We start from the raw sequence: 20,319 nt of genomic DNA, 5'->3' as shown, positions 1-20,319 counted from the left end.
GTCCTAAAAATCCCTGTAGGTATTCCAAAAGTTAATATCTAATTTATGCAAACCTAAGCTGCTTGTATATTAAAAGTTCTACTAATTTTTTTGTGAATACTACAGGATTACACACATGAATTTTTATGTTCTGAGGAAAGGACTAGTGTAGGCTTTGGTTGAAGCTTCTAGTCAATAGAACAGGTCTCATCAACATCAAAAAAAGATTGTCACTATCAACTCTAATTCTGAGATTAATTAATTTTTGAAGTTTAAAAAAAACCACGTTCTTAGTGCTTTTTAATTTCTCTTAGTGATAAGTACAAAAGATGCCGAAGAGTTCAGTGGTAACACCATCTCACCTGTATCTCCAAGTTCATACAGCGTAAAGCCATCTACATTAAGATAACCTTGAAATCTTTCTCTGTTTATCCAAGATGACAAATCACCATCTTCATACTCTAAAAAGGAAAAAAAAATAAAAATGCTGTAAGTTAAATGCACATAATGCGTTTTAAAATTTTTTTTTTTTTTTTTTTTTTTTTTTTTTTTAAGATGGGCATCAGATTTATTTGTTTCAGTACTATAAAGGCAAACACAATTTTGTCCCTTTTTTTCCTTTTATTGTTAGACAAGATCTCACACATTTCTGGATATTTCTCTTCAGTCTTAAAACTTCTGAAGCAATTTCAATTGTTGAACAAAAAGTAAGTGTGTTATACCAAAGCAAGAAAAGCTGATTTGATTATTATTTTTTTTCCCAAATCAAGGATAAACAATGCTATTGTAGAAGATAATGTGACCCAGTGCAGAAAGGAATAGTTTCAATCCCTGCTTTTTTTTTTTTTGGGGGGGGGGGGGGGGGGGGGGGGAGGAGGATCAAGTTTAAAACAAAGTGAAGATACAAAAATACAGAAAGCAGTATTTGTGAAAGTCCTTAAAAGAAATGGAAAGAAGTCAAGACAAAGTAGATGTATTAACAGCATTGTGAATGTAAATGAACAAATATTTACGTATGATTCAGAATCAGTTATATTGAAGGCTACAGTTTCACACGCTAGATGCTTCAACCTGTATCAAATTCTAACACATAGCAGCAACACCATGATAATTAGATCTTAATCCCGAGTCAAAAAGAAAAAGAAAAATATATATAAACATATATATGATGCATATATATATACACACACATATAAATGCACATCAAATAAATACATTTCTGTTAAATCATATTGTATAGAACGAATTATCATGAACTTCAGGTTAACAATTATCATAAGATTGTAACAAGCAATTCCAAGCATAAAGCTTCCCATAGATCTGCATCCTATTCCCATGCTGTGGGGAAGGAAAAAATAAAAAATCCAAATCAAAACAGCAGACAAGGCCAGAGCATTGAAATGGATTTTGCTGAACCTTTTTCCTACAGTAAGCTCTTAAAATTTCAGCCCAATCATAACAGTTGTACATATAACCTTATCCAATTTCTTATACTGCATCTTTATAACTTGTTTGATTTACAATGATGTTTCTAGTACATTATAAAAGAGCAAAATTTTTACAAAGTAAATAAGAAGCCTGGATTATTACGAGTTTTGTGTTTGTTTTGAAAGATGTGGAAAAAGCAAGCAGGTCACACAGCAAAAAGCAATTCAGAAGTGTTTCTCTCTGACAAGGTTTCCCTCTCCAGGCCCATTAAAAAAAAAAAAAAAAAAAAGCAAATCAAGGAGGCTGTAGAGTGAATTTTTAACTAGAGGAAGATTGGTAAAACAACAGACTGAAGAGGCAGACAAGTACAGCCACTCTATGAAATCACAAAGACTATCCTTGATGGCCCATCTGGAGTATTTTGCTGTAGTACTACTGATCCTCAGAAATTAAAAGAGCAGAATAATCTGAATTGTATGTCTACAACCTAAGGTAAAAACTTGCCTTTAAAACAATCCAAACCAAGAGTAGATGTTTTTGTAAATAAGCAGTGTACCTATAAGCCAACCCATTATATGCATATATAAGTATGTGTGTGTGCATGCATCTAACAGACTACAAAGCATGGGCTTTACGCGATAGAGTATAATCTGGTATTTATCTATGGATATCCATACCTATGGATATACATTTTTTATATAAATGGCAGGTGTACTACTGTCAGTGGTGTTATGACACACTGCTAGTCTCAGGTGTCCATTTTACAGTCTACTCACTGAACAAAGCAGTCAAAGTAGTTTATCAAGTCAAAATTGTTAATTTACTGCTTCAGTGACAAAAGTCCACATCTCCTTAGCCTTTTTTGTGAGAGAGACTTTCAGGAAGAGGAAAAACAGTCAACTGTTCTATGTACGCACAGTATGCCCTCTCAGCCATACAGGGAGACCTTATGCTGTCTGATCCCTTCCCACTTCCAATATCCAAGTAACACAAACGTGAAAGTCTCATATGCTGAAAGCTATTAGTTATGGCCCTCCAAATTTTAATATTGGGAATAAAAGCAGAATCAGTTTCCTCTTCCTTCACAGTTTTTGAAGGAAGGCTTGCAGTACTAAGAAAGTATACGGCTTGTATTGCCAAGGCACAGAAAGCTCAAAATGGACCCTTTTATGTGATCTCTGAGCAGAGTACACATCTGAAAAAAAAAAGTCAAGTTAACTTCAATAGAGAGAGAGATCTGACTGTCAGGAAGAGCACTTAGAGAAAATATGATTAACTGTTTGGAACTGTAAAGTCATCTTACATGTGACTCCTCTTCAGCAAGAGTTTTCTTCTATTTTGCATATCATGAATTTGGACACTGAGTGATGGGATAGCTTTTATAAGTGTATTAATGCTAGCAGAGCAATAATATTAGAAGCTATAATGTACTGACAGCACAAAGTAAACATCATCACTTCTACTTCAGTACTCCTAAACCCACTTCCTTCTCAAATGCAGTTTATTCCTTAAGAACTAATTATTTTTTTCTCTTCTCTGTCATGAAGGAGCTGTTATTTATCATAGAACTAGGGAATTTCCCAGCACCCCAACAAAACCTTCAAAAAAATCCCAACTGTTCCAGTTTCTCCATATATACTTTAAATATTTTGCCTTACCATCATAAACAAAGTAAGTTCCATCTTTGAAGACGACAACAGCAGGCAATTCAGGCAATGTCACATACTGAAAGAGAAGTGGTTTTCAATTAATTCATGAAAGATTACAAGAATTTTAAACAAACAAACAAAAATATCTTAAAAGTAGTCAATGGGGAAAATCTCAAAGTACATTTAAGTGTTTTCTGTATACATTTACTAAAATAAATGTATAAGCTTCCGCATATTAAAAAGTAACACAACATAAATGCATTTTTGAGAGGTAGGTCTTATAAAATGTAAATGAAGCAGGATTTTTACTAGTATCTGCAATAGCATGATGAATATTTTATTGATTGGACATGAACTTTAAGCAGAAGATCATAACTTGAGGGTTTTATCAATGATGCTCTCTGTTCTCAATCCGTGCTATTGTCAGCATACTTGTCATACCGTTACTTCTACTAAATGGCCAGTCAGTAACATAGTAGAAAAAATAGTAACACTGAAAACACGTCCCATTAAATCTGGACTATTTCCTGTTGTTCAGGCTGATGGGCATATAAAGAAATAGCTTCAGCAGACAGGGCTGCAAATAGCCCTAATTCAGGCAAACAGAACAATGAATGTGTGCATTACCATCCTAAACATGGTATTTAGGATGGTCAGCAACATACTCAAAAAAATTATGAGGTGCAGAAACCTTTTCCTTGGAACTTAAAACTCCTTACCACTTGCTACCATTCTAAGTTGAAATTCCAATAGCATTTATGGTTAAGAAAGGACTGTATCATGACCTTAGTTTTGATGATGAAGTTGGCTGAATTGTCTAATCTACTGATATGTTTGTGAAACATAAGAACAGTATCATGAGTGCTTTTACAAATGACATGCCTTCTGTAATCATTCTGCATTATCTTTCCTGGAAATAAACAGAAAAGCCGTACATTTATAATGTAACAGCTCATATAAATAAGCAATAAGGTGCTAATTCTAGATGATGCTTTATTCTCTTATTTGCCCAAAACAAGGTTTAGTATCTTTAAAGGATAAATCAGTCTATGTACAGCTTATGGATCGCAGAAGATGCCCGAAGCTTGGAACAAGATTACCTAAGGTGATAAAACAAAGCCTAACAGTGAATACTGTCATGCAAAGCCTCACGACAACTAGCAACCAGTGATTTTATAACATTTTTGCTTCTCTCCATAGAATATTGCATACCATCACTACTTCATGACATCTGTGGGAAATGACATTTGGCGGGGAAAACAGCTCACTGCTTACATCCCTGCAATCACAGAATCTCAAAGAGTTCCAGCCTTTTACACTCTTTTCACCGTACAAGTGAACAGTACTTTTCCTGCTCAGCTGGGGCTGAAGTGCAAATAGCAATACTCAAATTGAGGTATTTTTTGATACAAGTCTTCTGGAAATCTAAGAATACGCTTGGAAATCTAAGAATACGCTATTTATAATTCAGTCATTTCTAACTATGATGTTGGAAAACACAGGTCCCTAAAAAAAATAAATTATGCTAGTTCTCACTCTGCTGATCCTAAACTAATTTCAAAGTCACGCACTATCAGGCTCGGAGTAGACTTAGGTCCCACTTGGAGATAACAGCAAATGAAAAAGTCTCTTGATTTTGCTTCAACACATGAGCAACAATGGTTAGACTAACAACAGTAATAGCAGCTTTTTCCACCCTTGTGACTAACTATAAATTATTTCCTTCTTACAGAATCCTCCAAAGAGCCACATGAGAATTCTGCAGCCAGTAGACTACATCGGTTGATCCCTGGGCAGACTAATGTTTTGATCAGCTGCTCTGCACAAGGTGAAAATAACTTACCTTTTCACTTCTCTCATTATCAGGGTACCAGTGGTGCTCCATGCCACAGATCGCCAAACTAGTTATAAAAGTGGTTGGTGAAAGGGCTGTCAGGAGCAGTAAGAGCTTTGCATTGGCTAAAAAAAAAAATCAAAGTATCTGCCTTCTTGAGCAGGTTGTATGGTCCATGTTGAGCTCTGCATATCTTATGTTTAATTTTATTAATGACTGAACAAGTAATTTGGCCAATACAAAGCAATGACAGATTGAAACTTAGTTTGTATTCTTTAACCATATAGACTTAAAAATTAAATGTTTCAGTGTAATTAGTTTGAAATTTATCAAAGCCAAATATATTTTAAGAAGCCATCTCTGTGCCATCAGAACAGCCAAATTACATATGAGGAGAACTATACCATTTCTGGAGGAAAGTGCAGGAACTGAAACAGCTTACCTCAGGCAGCACATCTTCTGAGGCAGAAAAAAAGTATGTATAAACTATTAGTTCTGAAGCAACTTCAATGTATTTTTCCTGCAAAAATACAAATGTTTTTTTTTTAATTTCTGAACTTGTAGTATGCTTCAAACAAAAGTTTTGTAACATACCTTATCTTCAAAGAGTAATTAGAAAATATATTTATGACACAAGATTGTAAGAAAACTTGGATAAACAGAAAAAATATGAGAATTTATTACAATCTTTCAGAAGATATTTTAAACTACATCTGTAAATAGCCAAAAGAACAACTTTAATCAAGCTTCAAACCTTTAAAGGAGATTCACCACCAACATACACAAAAAGTACACGATGTCTCTTTTGCACATGCTCGAACATATGCTGGCTAGGAAGTGGCCTGATAAGAGGTCTGTGGGGAAGACGGGAAACAGAGAAAGAAAAATCTCAGTTTCTGCAAGCTGCAAAACCCAAACAAATAAAAATATCCAAGAAAATGCCATATAGTTCAGTGTGTGGTTTTTTTTTTCTTTAAACTAAATTCCCCAATGCAGATTCATTTATTTTTTCAAATTATTTCATTTTCAACCAAAAGCAAAAACACTAAAAATCCCCCAAAATAAAATTGTCATGTTCCTCATATAGCACACTTAAATTTGAAATTAGTATCTTAGGACAAAAGGCTGCTATGATGTAAACATGCATGCCATTTACTAGCCACAGGACCACTGATTGCGTTGGGCTGGAAGGGATCTTAAAGATCATCTAGTTCCAATTTCCCTGACATGGGCAGGGGCATTTTCTACTAGACCAGGTTGCTCTATGACCCATCCAACCTGGCCTTGAACACTTCCACGGATGAGGCATTCACAGCTCTTCTGGGCAACCTGCTCCATTGTCTCACCCCCTTTATAGCAACAAACATCTTCCTTACTTGCGATTTGAATCTACCTTCTTTCATTTTAAAACAGCTAGCCCTTAACCTGTCAGTATAGGCTCTGATAAAAAGTTTCTCTCCATCTTTCTTATAAGCCCTCTTTTTATAGTGGAAGGCCAAAATAAGGTCTCCCCAGGCACAGTAAGGTTTCAGTCATTTGAGAGAGAAATTCTGAATGCAAACACAGCAATTAGAAAATGTGGTCTTAGAAATAAATAATTTACAAAATTCTGGTAAATTACTAGAGATCACTGATATTCCTAAACTAGAGAATTCTGAACAATAATTAACATTACCTATAATTAATATTGTACCTATATGAATGCTTCTTAATTGTATCTAAGATTGAAGGAAAGAAATATGATTCTTTTTTATCCCCAAAGATTAGTCTATAACATTTTGAGGACACAGGCCACTGTAAGGAAAGAACACAAAGCCAAAAGAAATTGTTATGAACAATTCTGTAAAAGCAATTTCCTTATCTTGTCAATTGTTCTTAACTTTTCAGATGCATAAGCATATATTAAACCAATGGTTTTAGATAACTTTTGAATACTAAACAGATTCTGCTTTAGTAATGATGTGTATCAGCCAAAATTTAGGTCAGTATTTTTGTTTCTGGCTTCCATGGGTTTCGTTTGTTCGTAGTTTCCACTACTTTGAAAAGCCCTTAGATCTTTCACTGTAAAGAAGGGATTGTGACTAGCCAGTCTCTACTTATCTTCTCCAAGCCACTCACCACCAGCCTCACACGCAACCACAGGTACAGTACATCTAGTTTTTACCTTCATGTCAATGTCTTGTTCTTTTTTATGTAGATTTAAAATTTGGCCCACCTCAAAATCCTACAGAAGTTTTAAGTCACCAAAACCAGTCTCACAGAAGAATATACTTACCCTGCTACTCTATTAGCAAATTCAACTATATCATCTTTAGTTCTAGGTCCTCTATAGTTGTATGCCAAGTCACCTTTCAAGCTGGATAAATAAGAAAGAAGAACAGAATTGAAATCAATTAAACTATATCTGAACATGTAGAATTACTCAATCTTCACATGTTTACTACAGTCATCTTTTCGCAAACAACAAGCAAGATAATTTTTCCAATAGTCAGATAAAAGAAGCGGTCAGCAATATATAAAACTCAATAATGCAATACAATGCAACTATGGAGTAAAAACTTCTTTACGCAATATCTGATTTACTAGATTTTAAAAATAGTTAACTTTCTTTTACAATTATCTTTTTCTAGTGCACAGCAGTCACATACTTTGTAAACAAACAGCTCATTTGGAACATTTGCTTATGACAACACAAAAAACCCCACACACCTAAACCAAACGCCAAACATTCAGCATTTATATCACTTAGGGATTAATCCTTGTAAAAGACAAACATATAAACTTCTTTAATGATTTTTTTACAATGGAAAAGTATCACATGACCTGCAAAACCTTCTGAATTTATGTACTAAATTAAGCTTCCATAAAGTGTTGGTCAGTTTACTGTATTCTGCTGACAGGGTATGCAGCACGTGTGCATTATAAGAATATTGAATTAAGTTTTACTATTTCTAGCAGGCTTTCTTTGAATCCACGTAGGTTTAGGAAACTCACAGGGAAAAAAAATAGTCATAAAACCAATTTTCTATGCCTCTATATGCCAATGAAGTTTTTCATCCTTAAAGATAAGCTAAACATCTCTGCTACCTTTTGAGAAAACTAACTTGACAAGATTTATTATGTATATTAGAAATACAATTTGTTTAAACAATAACCTGCTAACAAACCCAGTGTGTTCATAGTAAAAAGTACTCAAAATTACTTTATTTAACATGATCTTGTACTGGACTATATACTATACTGTTATAAGCAAGTACATACAATATCATTATGGATTGGTATTTTCGTATAAATGTTGTCCTCCACTCATTTTTTTTTTAATCATGCGAAGAAAAAAAAAAACAACTACATACACTTCTCTTGTGAAATAACTGCTCTCACACTTCACACTGTATAGTAACCACTACTGTTATTTACATAAGCTTTTCAGGTACACTGAAGAGGAGAGAGAGGTAATTAAAAAAAAAAATCAGAAAATGCAATCAGCAACTCACAAAAGTTAACAAGACGACTCAGGTATGCACTTAATGCCTGAATCACTCTTAAGGTGTCGAATCAATTGGTGCATTAAATTCATTTTAATAATAGTAATTTAATATATATACACACATATTTATACACACATACTTTTACATAGTTGCATAGAGAACAGAAGTTGAATGAATTCCAAATTTGCTAACCTGCCATTAAAAGTTCTGTTTCTAAACAAGAAGCTTCATATTACTGATTTTCAAAGCAAATCAGTCCAGTGGAAATCAAAGATAACGTCAAAATGAAATGGTGGAGTATTTCGGTTTGGTTGGGTTTAGGGCTTTTCTGTGGTTTGTTAGTGTGGGATTTTTAAGCGGAGAGCACATTGTTTTTTTTACAGTCATGAAATCAGTGGTAGGATAGGTGACTTAGAAATTAAATGGAAAGCATCAACTTACAGCTTAATTGTTGGATAGCCTCGTACTCCAAATTCAGATGCAATACCTGAAAAAAATGTGTTAATGCCAAAGTGAACCGAGAACATAGTTTATTATTCAAACAACATAAATAAATGAAAAACCTACCACTTATTTCAGTATGAATTATTTTACTTGCTTTCAACATGCTGCTGTTATGAAGCTACATTATTAGATTTTGGACCTCTTTCAGAGGTACTGCAGGGTCCCAGCACAGGCTCTCAATTCATATGCCACAAGTCATGGCATGAGAATCCTCTCATGGAATGAGATTCTCATGGCATGAGAATCCTCCAAATAGACATGTTTGGTTAGTTTTCACCAAAAGATAGTATGCATTTAATATGCACATAAAATTGGCTGAAAATATCAGAGTCAGGAATTAAGCCATCATGGATACAGAGTTGTAAATAGTAATGGTTAAAAGAAATATAAAAGACAATTAACTACTCATGTGCTATAATAATGGGTAACAACGAAACTGCAGTATCATGCCGTAGTAGTTACAAAAAGGTCAGTTTCTAAAGCATATTCTGCACAGGTAAATGCCTGCAGTCATCCATTTCACCTGAAATAGACACTTTCTAAGCAATGATTACTTACCTGCTGCGTACTATAGTGGTAAAAAGTCAGAGTAGACAATCACAGAACTTTTTCCCCCACCTCACATTTGTTTAAAACCTTGTATCTTACTCCCATCAATCAGAATACAATTTGCAACCGTCCTTTTGGTTGTGAACGTAGCAACTGCCATCTTAAGCCACACTTTCCAGCGAATTCAGAGTTTTCCAAGAGTTAAACTAAGTAGTCTTCAAAAAAGGCTAAAATAAGTCTAAAATTCTAAAAATGCTTGTGCAATACCCTACTGAAAAACAACCTCTAAGCAAAAAATGCACCAAGATCCAATCCTTTTAACATAAATATTCTGAAGTTACCAACTATGTACCAAAGCAGCAGATGTGGGAGGACTGTGTGCAGGGCTCTGAATAACAGTTTAGAAAGTGTGACCCTAAGGTTCTTTGCCTGGATCAAAATCCCAATTGCACGGAACTACAAATAAAACTAGCAGCTCAGGAGACTAAGCTAAGAAATATGCATACTAGAATCAATTTGATTATAATCCTTTTCTCTCATGGCTGTACTAGTTCCACAGAACTAGAATGCATTCAAACGTGTATTGGAACATTCAATCACAAAAGCTGTTAATAGGCAGTTAATTTCTCCTTGTACAGCTCTTGAGCAGAGTCAGGAAAACTACAAAATAGACATTTTTGATTTTTTTTTTTTTTTTAAACATCCCAGCCATGGAGATTACTAAAATACTATCAACATCATGGAAGTGTCTTACTTATTTACATCATCACCTCCACTTGTTCATACGAAAAGTGCAGTATAGGCAAACAGCAGCAATTACGCTAGCCCCAGGTGCGACATATCCCTACTTTGATCACATTCAGTGGACTTCTGAGGCAAATCCCCATGAAAATCCAACTGATACCACACCGTCTGACTATTCTGTTGATATAACTGCTGTAGCCTCATTCCACACAGCTACCAGAGGAAACACTTATTGGATGCTTTATATGTTCAGCTGTGACATCAACTCTCTGATGACAAGCTACCCAAAGCTCAGATTTTTCACACTGCTTCACATTCCTATTAGGAACACAAACTATGCAGAGTCAACCATTCATGTTCCTTCCTAGTTACACGCGTTTGCCCAGCTGCATTTCCTTCTGATATTCTCAAGGCTGAATTACTTTGATTTCAGAGAATCTTTAGATTGGGAAGACATTAAGCGGAGTTGACTGAGCTTTTCAGATCCAGACGTTGTAAAATTTCCACTTTCAAAATTAAAGCACGAAACTTTTTCAAAAGATTTATCAGACTCTATTCTTCACAAAACTGGTAAGAAATCTGTGAAGAAAAACACTTGGACAAAGGAACGCTTGGAGTTTTTAGTAATTTTTAAATATGCAAAACTGAGCTTTAGAACAGAAACAAAGCATCAATTCTGTTCTAGAATTTAGTAGAAAAATTTAGTATCAGGTTGACAGGGTAAGGGTTTATAAAATTCATGTGATTTAGAATTTGATATACATGACTGGGAAGTTAGAGATCCACCAAATCTATTGCCAATTTTGAAGTTACCTGGTTGCATGATCTTGAAACTTTTAATTCTCCAGATTTATTTGTCTTTAGCAAATAAGTATCTTTAAGAGGAAACATGAGGTCAAATTTATCTGGTTTTACAGAAAAAGCTACATACAATAAATTGGTGTTTGAGACAAGATCACGTTAATAATTTTAATTTGGCCAGCAGGTCGAGGGAGGTTATCCTCCCCTTCTACTCTGCCCTGGTGAGGCCACATCTGGAGTACTGTGTCCAGTTCTGGGCTCCCTAGTTCAAGAAAGACAGGGAACTACTGAAGAGAGTCCAGCAGAGGGCTACAAAGATGATCAGGGAAATGGAGCACCTCTCTTATAAGGAAAGGCTGAGAGACCTGGGTCTGTTTAGCTTGGAGAGGAGAAGACAGAGAGGGGATCTCATCAATGCTTATAAATATCTAAAGGGCGCGTGTCAAGAGGATGGGGTCAGGCTCTTCTCAGTGGTGCCTAGTGACAGTACAAGGGGCAACGGACACAAGCTGGAACACAGGGAGTTCTATCTCAACATGAGGAAAAACTTCTTTACTTTGAGGGTGGCAGAGCACTGGAAGAGGCTGCCCAGAGAGGTTGTGGAGTCTCCTTCTCTGGAGATATTCAAAACCCGCATGAAGGCATTCCTGTCCAGCCTGCTCTAAGTGAACCTCCTTTGGCAGGGGGGTGGGACTAGATGATCTCTGAAGGTCCCTTCCAACCCCTACCATTCTGTGATACTGTAATCTCAAAAGACCAAACTCTGTCATGTGTAAGCACAGAAAAATCGAAATACCACTGAAAAAAGTGTTCTGCATAATATTTTATGCAAATATAACAATTCTGAATAATCAGGTTTAGTGGGTATTAACTGAAAACATCACATGTATTAACAGAGATTTATCACACACAGATCTCAATTGGGCCCCACTGCTCCCTGTGCCTTCCATCTTAAATATCCTCTTGGTTAAACACAGATTTAAGTGTAATGACAATAAACAAGCACACTAAAACTAAGGAAATACTGTTAAGCATGCAACAATCCTCTCATGTCTACCCAAACCACTTCTCTGAATATCTAAAGTTTTGGGATTTCTCTGAAAAGGCCACTACTTATGAAAGGCATTATCGGAAGTGAGAGCATTAAAATAAGTTAAATTGGTTCTTCAAGAAGACATTTACAGAGAAACACAGGCAGAAAATGGCTCAACACTGATGTAATGACTTCAGCAGGCTTTTGGTGTAACATCTTAAGGACTAATTACCTGAAAAGAGTAACCGCAAAAACACAAGCACTAGTCCAAAAGTAATACAAGGAACCTAAAATTGGATGCTGTCGAGAGATGCACCACAAAAATGCTTGTATAACAGTACTCTAAGAAGTGTATCAAAAGTTTATCTTTGAAAATCCTATACCTTCCATTTCTCATGAAGAATTCACTTCACAAGCAGAAACAAGCGTGATAAAAACCACATACTACAGCATGTAGTCACTATTAGAAAGAAAAAGATCAGGAAATTGTTCTCCAACGGCTGTTTGCAGACTTTTGCTATGATACAGCACAGAAGAACGACTAATGAAAAAAATTAAAAACAGTTTAAAGACAAAAGCTGTCATGAAATTACCCCTAACCAAACTATACTTACTAGAAAAGGAAGTTGCATCCATCTTCCCAACTTTTACTGGAGAGCCCATGTTTTTCATTTCTATACCCACTTCATTCCACACGGGCTCTAGTTTCTTGCAGTGGCCACACCAAGGTGCATAAAACTGAGATGTAAATGCATTTGATTTAAAAAAAAAAAAAAAGATAAGTTAATGAAGAGAAGTAATTAAGAGAAGTCGATTCCACGATTAACCCCCAAATACACTAGTAAGGCTTTTTTCCAGTTGTGGTGTTCTTCAAGTCTTAATAACACTCCAAGTTAATTACGAAGCTCGAGTGACGAACAGAGCTTTTATGATTTGGTGCTACTTTTAACATGAAAGCACAAATTTGAAAAGAATACATTCAACTGCTGTACTATTATACAATTGCTTATTTAAAAACAGACTGTGTGGTAACATTTTTTTTAATCTCTTTTGAAATTTTCCTCTTTTTTAAAATATCATGTAATCAATCTATCCAGGAATACAAATTTATTTGCCAATAGGGGAACACTATTCTTTAACAGGAAGGACAATACATATATATATATACACACACACACATATAATTCCCCAAGCTACCCTCTGGATTTCAGTTTTTCAGCAACTACTTTTATACAAGCACACTGCAAAATCAATCCCATTTTCTTGGGGCGAAGCAGAGCTGAGAGACTTCATTTGATCTTTTTGCCTATGTCTTGCTGCAACACCTCAGTGAAATTAATAGGGAAGACAGCAGTGTTTTCGTATAACAAGATCAGGTCACAACATGACAAAATTGGATTTTGTATTCCTATACATTACTGATCAGTTCCGAATTAGCATATATAGTTTTCTCTACCCAAAAATCACAAATCTGAATTAAACAATTTGGGAATTACAGTTCATATTTGGGTCAGCTAAAAAGAATTTTAGCTCATTGCCAAACAAGCTCAATCTTTTTAATAATTCCTTGCCTCTGAAATAAGGAGCACTGAATCTTTCCAAGTATGTTAGAAAAGTAAAAGAAGCCTCTCATATATTTGATGCTGTAGTGCTAGAAGTCTAGAACACAAATTTGTTTGCATAACTACAGAATGGAATTGCAAAAATTCTGGACATAGGCTATCATCTCCTGACTTTAAAAGTTAGGTGATTTGCTTCCCATTTTTAAGGGCGTAATAAATAGGATGAAACCTGTCTGCATCCAGCACACTGTCTAATTCCTGGTTCATCCTGAACCATACAGACAGATTGCTTATCCATCCTGTCAGAAGAATTACTGTCGTGTAATTTTTCTGCGCCATGTACAAACAATTTTCCAAATGATGAAGCAGCCCTACTACAGAGTGCAGCATTGTACATTTTGTATTTTGATTTCCACTAGCAGGTATTCCCATTCTTCTCATATACTCACATCTACAAGCCAAACATCATCTTTACGGTTTTCTTTAAACCTAGGAAGGGGGAAAAAAAAAAACAATACATGATATATCTGAAAATAAATAAGTGACGTGCATGTGTGAAACAAGCAAAGTCTGCAATTAAGTTGGTATAAAACCATAGATACAAGAATTAATTTTTTTCTTTCACCGAACTTCTGTCAATACAAACTCATACAAATTATCACATTACTTAACTATTTCTACTTTAAGAATTAAATAAGCCAGAATTTTAATGTAAGTTTTATTTTTGTAGGAGATGGGCTTTGTAAAAGTGACTAGAATTGGGAGTAACATCACATGCTATAAAATACATTATACAGCATTCTTACTGTAACACTTATTGTGAAAGGAAATGAATATATATATAATTACATAATAAGTGTGTGATCTACACTCTAAGTTAAGATCCAATTAACAGAAGTTATAGCCCAACTCATCAATTCCCAATATGCAGCATTCCTATAAATGGGTCACAGGCAGTAAGCGGAATCAGAGAACATTTATCATATTTTGAATAAAGTTGAATAGATTTATAATGGTCTTGAAGAAATACTAATGCTGATGCTGGCCTACTGTTTGAAAGAAATAACTCAAAAATCATTACCTAATGACAACACTGATTGTTTGAAACTTAGAATCTCAGCATTTCACTGGTAAATTCAAGCCCTTTTTTGTTTTATTGATGGCATACCAAGGTTGAAATGCTTGTACAGCAGAAAAGGTATTTGCAGTGTCTAACATAAAACTGCTACAAGAAAGAAGCAGGGTTTTTTTAAGTCACAAAATTGCTTAGTTGACCACTTCACAAAAAAATTTACTTCACCACTCTAAGTGCTACAGAGCTAATGAAAGAACTAGTTAGAGTCTAGCATCTCTTGAGAACTCTAATGAAGCTCCAGCTAACTTCCAATTACAATGTCAAATAACTGGTTATGATGCAAGAGGCAGAAAGCAACTACTGAATCATCAGATCCTGAGCCATGCTTCCATTTATAACACCTTCTTTCGTTTGTAAAAGAAGGGTTTACAGTGAAATGTTCTCCTCCCCCTGGCACAGTATGACTGTTATGGGAGATTGCAAAGAGCATTAAACAATTGAGAAACGTAGACTGAAATCTTATAAAACAAGTAGGCAGCAATGAAAAGAGGGAAAGAAAATAAATCTCTGGACACAGAACATTCCAATGGAATTTAGTAACTTTGGCCTAAGATATTATAAAAATACTGTAGTTTTCACAATAATAAATTTCAAGTTGTACCACTCATTTACAAGCACCTATTTAATCAACTTCCACAGAAACTAAAATCTGAAGTGTGACAAAAGCCAACTATCTAAACTCAATTCTAGTTTTGGTAATGCCAATGATTAAATTATTAGACAATATTAAGAAAGTTCAACATACTGTCAAAGAAAAATGGAAATCGCTGTACAAATAGATAATTAAGCATTTTCTGAAGGTGCTGTTTCTAGGCCACGTAAATACATTTCCAAGCATAAAATTTCAGCGTCTCTCTTTAACTGTCCTATACAATCCTCTCTCTGCCAGCTGAGACAGGCACAACCATACTGGTGGAAAGATGACACAGGTGTTGCATACCCTTCAATCAAAATTATTTGTCTCAAATACATACAGCTCCCCAACATTTGGCACTACATGGTCAAATGTTGCCTCAACCTCCACTTAATCCATGCACCCCACTTAATCATTAATGGTTAAAAGAAACCAGCATGAAGCAAAACTAAAGACCAAAGCCACAATTCCAAAGGCCTTAAAATCAACCCAGTTGCTGTTTCTATTCCTCCCTATCTCCCTTCTCCCCCTCCTTGCACCATTTCTGATGCTTCTGATCCTGGGTTGAGCCACCAATGCACCCTCACAGACAGAAAAATACCTCCTTTTTCTTAGTCAGGTTACTTATCTGCTTCGTTATCACACTGGAACAAGTCAGCAAATATTGCCAAGATGAGTACCGATCTGAGGCAGCCAGCAGTTCGATCAGCATAAGCTGATAGGAACCATGGCTCTTATTTTGCATCCCTTCACAGCCCAGTTGGGTGATTCTAGGTAACTTGCACCTCTGCTGGTTCTTCTCTGCTCCTTGTTTTCCTATATCCTGTAAGGTTGGGAAGGGGACCTGCACCTCAAGCTAGCAGGCACTGTTTGGAACTACCAAAATTCAAATAAAATGCAAAGTTTTCAGCAACAGCAAAAACTCCATAATGTTTGGGTATTTATAAAATGGAAAACCGATACATGCACCAGTCACTGCTCCCAATTATTTTTTTTTAATTGTTTTCCCGACCTTTTTCACTATTTGCCAATCAGCTAAAAAGAAAAAAAAAAAACAAAACAAACAAAGCCTGTTCTGAAAAACTCACCACTTAATTCTTATTCCCTATTCAAATACAGGCATCTGTATAGTTTGGTAGTTGAAAAATCCAAGTCTTCTAAAGTAGGATTTTCTTTTATCAGCTATTTCAAAAAAGTTACATGACTATATGTGACTACAGAATTATGCTTCTTCACTCCAAAACAGCAATTACAGTTAAATTTACACCTGTGGAAACACGATACGGGAACATGATGCAGAAGCACAGATACACACTGTTTTATTCACTTATCCTCTTTATCTTCAGTCTTTGAAAATATGAGGCATGCTTCAAAAACAAGCTTTGAAAATCAAGTCCAAGCAGTTCCCATGCTTCAGTTGCTTTTTCACACTTTAAACACCAGTCAGGGACGCTGATGTATCTCTCTTCGGTACCTCTTCCGTATGTTCCCATTCCCTCCCCCATAATTCCACTGCACCTCATTTGATCCTGTGATTATCTGTTCTAGCTGAATAAGCAATAGGGTTTAAAAAGTGAATGGTTTTCTGACTGTTTAGCTCTATGATGCAATTTATCATGGATTGAACCCTCATGAAAACATCACCTTTGACTGGCTTCAATTTGTCATAAAGCAGCCATCTAATGCCAACTTCTCCTCCCCTAGTATTTTCTGTACCTTCTACTTCAGTTCTAATAATCATGCTGCTTTGTAGAACTTTATATCAACCTGCTGATCCGACAAAAAAAAAAATCATTTTTAGAATGTTAGATTTTATTGGGAACAGCAAGTACGTAATAATCAAATTGATAAAGTAAGGCAGTACACGAACAATGACACTAGCAGCCAAGTTAAAGGCAGGACTACCCATTTCAACGCCTCCACAGTCTCAGGGCTAAATCTGCTGTAAAAGCACATTTTTACACTGGAATATAAATGGCACTTCAAGCAGCCATGAACTAGTCCTGCAGGCCTCCTTCTCTCTTCTGTTTCTGGCCATGCATGAATGCACTTTTACTCATTCTCCCAACTCATTGTGGCAGCTACGCTGCAAACTCTAATGAACTTGGTTAAACGCAATCAGCTTTTATCTGGGGCAGGCATCAATCCACCATTATATTTACCAAAAAGCAGGAAAGAACAAGGAATGTTTTTGGCAACAGCATCTGTGATAACAGCTTTAAAAAAAAAAATGCAAAAATTAAGTCTTCCTCAGCTTCATGAACTGCACCTACTTAACACAGGCCATAATCCTTCTGCCATTCCTGCTAAGAAGACGACAAACTTTTTCAGTGTAGCTTTCTTGACAACCGCACTCTGCACAAAGCTGTCAGCCTAGGGTCATCCCCCCGCGAAAAAACAGAGTGTTTAAGTAATAAGGCAAGGCACCCCGGTACTTACGACTCGTCTAGGTCCTCCACGAAACCCGCACCCGACGCCACCACATGTGCAACCACTGCGAGTTAAGGAAAAGGGCACGGTGAGTGACCTCCACACCGAGCCGGGGGTGCTCGCCCACACCGGGACGCCCTTCTCTCCCCTCACGCCTCCAGCGCTTTCCCACAGCCCCAGTCCTCCCCGCTGCCCGTCCCCGCCCGCCGCAGCGCTGCCCGCCGCTCCCCTCGGCCCTTCTCCCGCCTCCGAAGCCCACCGCTTTTCCTTCCTCCCTCCCTCCCTCCCTCCCTCCCTCCCTCCGCCCGCTAAAAGCCAGGCCACAGCCCCCAGCAGGTACCTGCCGCCCAGAGGAGGCACCGCCGCCTCTCGCCCGCCGCTGCCATATTGACAGGAGCCCCGGCACGGCCGGAAAGGGAAGCGGCGCGCGGCGGCGGCGACCTTTCCCCACTGCGCAGGCGCGGGCGGGGCGGGGCGGGGCGGCGCGGCGCGGCGTTAGCGGCCGTTACCGTCCGTTTTCCGCGGGCTGACGCCGGTTGCGCGTGGGAAAGCGGAGGGGGCGGTTCTGCCTGAGACGAGTAACGGTCCCCCGCCGGATCCCGGGTCTCCGCGCTGCCGAAAGCCGCTCGAGCGAGGTGGCCCGGGTGTGGCGTGGAGATGGAGGAGGGTGTGTGAGAGCTTGACACGGTGTCCGGAGGCGGCGTGGGTGGACGTTGTCATCTTCGCTGTGGTTTCCAGAGTTGCGGCCCACCAGACCCTCTCGTTATGTTAAATCAATGCTCTGATTCCTTGGAAAGCGTGTCTCAGCGGTAAAACGTGTTCCGCCTGTCATGTTGCCAGCCGTCTTCGATGGGTAGAGCTCATCCCGTACCACTTCCTGATAACTGCTGTGTCTGCAGCCCCCCTTCAGCACGTTTATGAAAAATACGAGCTTGCCCCCTGCTGCTTACAGACCGTGCCATTCTCTAGTTTTCCTCATTCTTTCAAACATGTTACGGTCTTCCCTATCTTCAACTACCTTGTCTTTCGGTACAGATTTGCAGGTCCTGGAAGGCAAAAAATCAAGCTGAGAAACCTGTTTTAAAAAAGTTCAGTTAAAGGAAGCTTTTCATCTGGGACTGTTCAGCCTGGAGAAGAGAAGGCTCAGGGGGATCCTGTCAGTGTGTATAAGTACCTGAAGGGAGGGTGCAAAGAGGGCAGAATCAGGCTCTTTCCAGTGGTGCCCAGTGACAGGCCCAGAGGCGATGGGCACACACTGAAACACGGGAGGTTCCCTCTGAATATCAGGAGACACTTCTTCACTGTGAGGGTGACGGAGCACTGCCCACCAGCCTCCCACCTCTCAGATATTCAAAAGCCACTTGGATGCGGTCCTGAACAACCAACTCTAGGTGACCTTCCTCAAACAGGGGATTGGACTAGATGACCTCCAGATGTCCCTTCCAACCTCAACCATTCAGTGATGTCATGATCTGTTCCTTTTCAATTTTGACTCCTTCAGTATAAGTTCTTACGTAAGGCTTTCTGCCCTGCACTGGAATTACTTTTCTCAGGTGTACATGCAAATGTTTGAGGTCTTTGTTGGAGGATAGATTCTTCCAGTGACAATTCCATTCCTCTCACATCAGTGTTCAAGTCTCTTCTTCTAATGAAAGGGTCTACAAGGAGCAAATGTTGCAGCTGCCTCACTTTTGGGCTGCCCTGCATGTGTGTGTGCACATGTGCATGTATGTAAATATATGTTCTCATACTCTAGCATAAAAATTAACCGGCCATTCATTACCTTCCTCACTAGGCTGAACCTGGCCTGGTGAGGACGTCCCCTTCATTTAATGCTTTCTGGGTATACCATGTTGGATCCATCAAATGATCCCCAGAGTTGTCCAGCCCTTTGGAAAAGCCAGCTACCATATCGGCTTATTGGCTGAGACGTAGGTCAAGACCTGAGAGTGCATGCCATAGGTGACATTAGAATTCAAAAGTATCTGACTGTGGCCTATGGGTAGACATATCTTTTTCTTACCCACGCTTCACTGAAAGATTACGCAGTATTACACATCTTGATAAGACGATTTCACTTTTTTTTTTTCCTGCTCTCCCCATCAGTAGCAGAACTAATGAGGAACTAACATCTTTACTGGATAAACTATGACAAACTATTTTCCTCCTCTCCCCATCCCCGTCAATAGCGGAACTAATGAGTTACTAACATCTTTATTGGATAAACTATGAGACTTATTCACTGAATGCATAGAATTTCTGTTCCACAGCATTTCACTTTCTGTGTACCGCAGTTAGCTGAGTGGTGTCTGTATGTCTGACCAAATCAGAGCTGGCATCTGGTTTGATCCTAATCTAGCTGCTGTCTAGACTGAGACAATGAAAACAATTTACCCCATCAATCCTTTAGTGGAAAATCCATATGGGAGAAAATGGGAATAGCCAAGTAACTGTTAAATTAGTATAATCCTCTTACTCGGATGGTTCACAGTTGGCTTTAAATAACTTTTAAAGCGAAAGGAGCATTTTATATGGTTTTGTGTAGATTT

General features: G+C 37.7%; 1 protein-coding gene across 2 annotated transcripts in view; it reads right to left on the bottom strand.

Moving 5' to 3' along the window:
- Positions 1-18,224, bottom strand: part of TMX3 (thioredoxin related transmembrane protein 3) — a 31,369-nt gene extending 13,145 nt beyond the window's left edge. The window contains exons 1-10 of one of the 2 annotated variants that reach the window (XR_012585701.1): positions 18,111-18,205; positions 17,780-17,834; positions 14,021-14,060; positions 12,624-12,747; positions 8,820-8,865; positions 7,166-7,246; positions 5,645-5,744; positions 5,333-5,410; positions 3,066-3,132; positions 342-440 (exon numbers count right to left, since the gene is read on the bottom strand). Coding sequence is in view for 1 of the 2 variants with exons in the window: in XM_074576555.1 (XP_074432656.1) it covers positions 342-440; positions 3,066-3,132; positions 5,333-5,410; positions 5,645-5,744; positions 7,166-7,246; positions 8,820-8,865; positions 12,624-12,747; positions 14,021-14,060; positions 17,780-17,834; positions 18,111-18,156 (736 nt within the window). In the remaining variant the exon portion in view is untranslated. Of the gene's footprint in view, positions 1-341; positions 441-3,065; positions 3,133-5,332; positions 5,411-5,644; positions 5,745-7,165; positions 7,247-8,819; positions 8,866-12,623; positions 12,748-14,020; positions 14,061-17,779; positions 17,835-18,110 lie in introns of both variants that reach the window. The other variant, XM_074576555.1, reaches the window with a different exon arrangement.
- Positions 18,225-20,319: the final 2,095 nt, after the last annotated feature.

This window comes from Larus michahellis, chromosome 2 (genome assembly GCF_964199755.1).
Source record: "Larus michahellis chromosome 2, bLarMic1.1, whole genome shotgun sequence".
In the NCBI taxonomy this organism is placed as follows: domain Eukaryota; kingdom Metazoa; phylum Chordata; class Aves; order Charadriiformes; family Laridae; genus Larus; species Larus michahellis.
The sequence above is the reverse complement of the archived record's forward strand: the minus strand, read 5'-3'. Positions and strand labels throughout refer to the sequence as shown.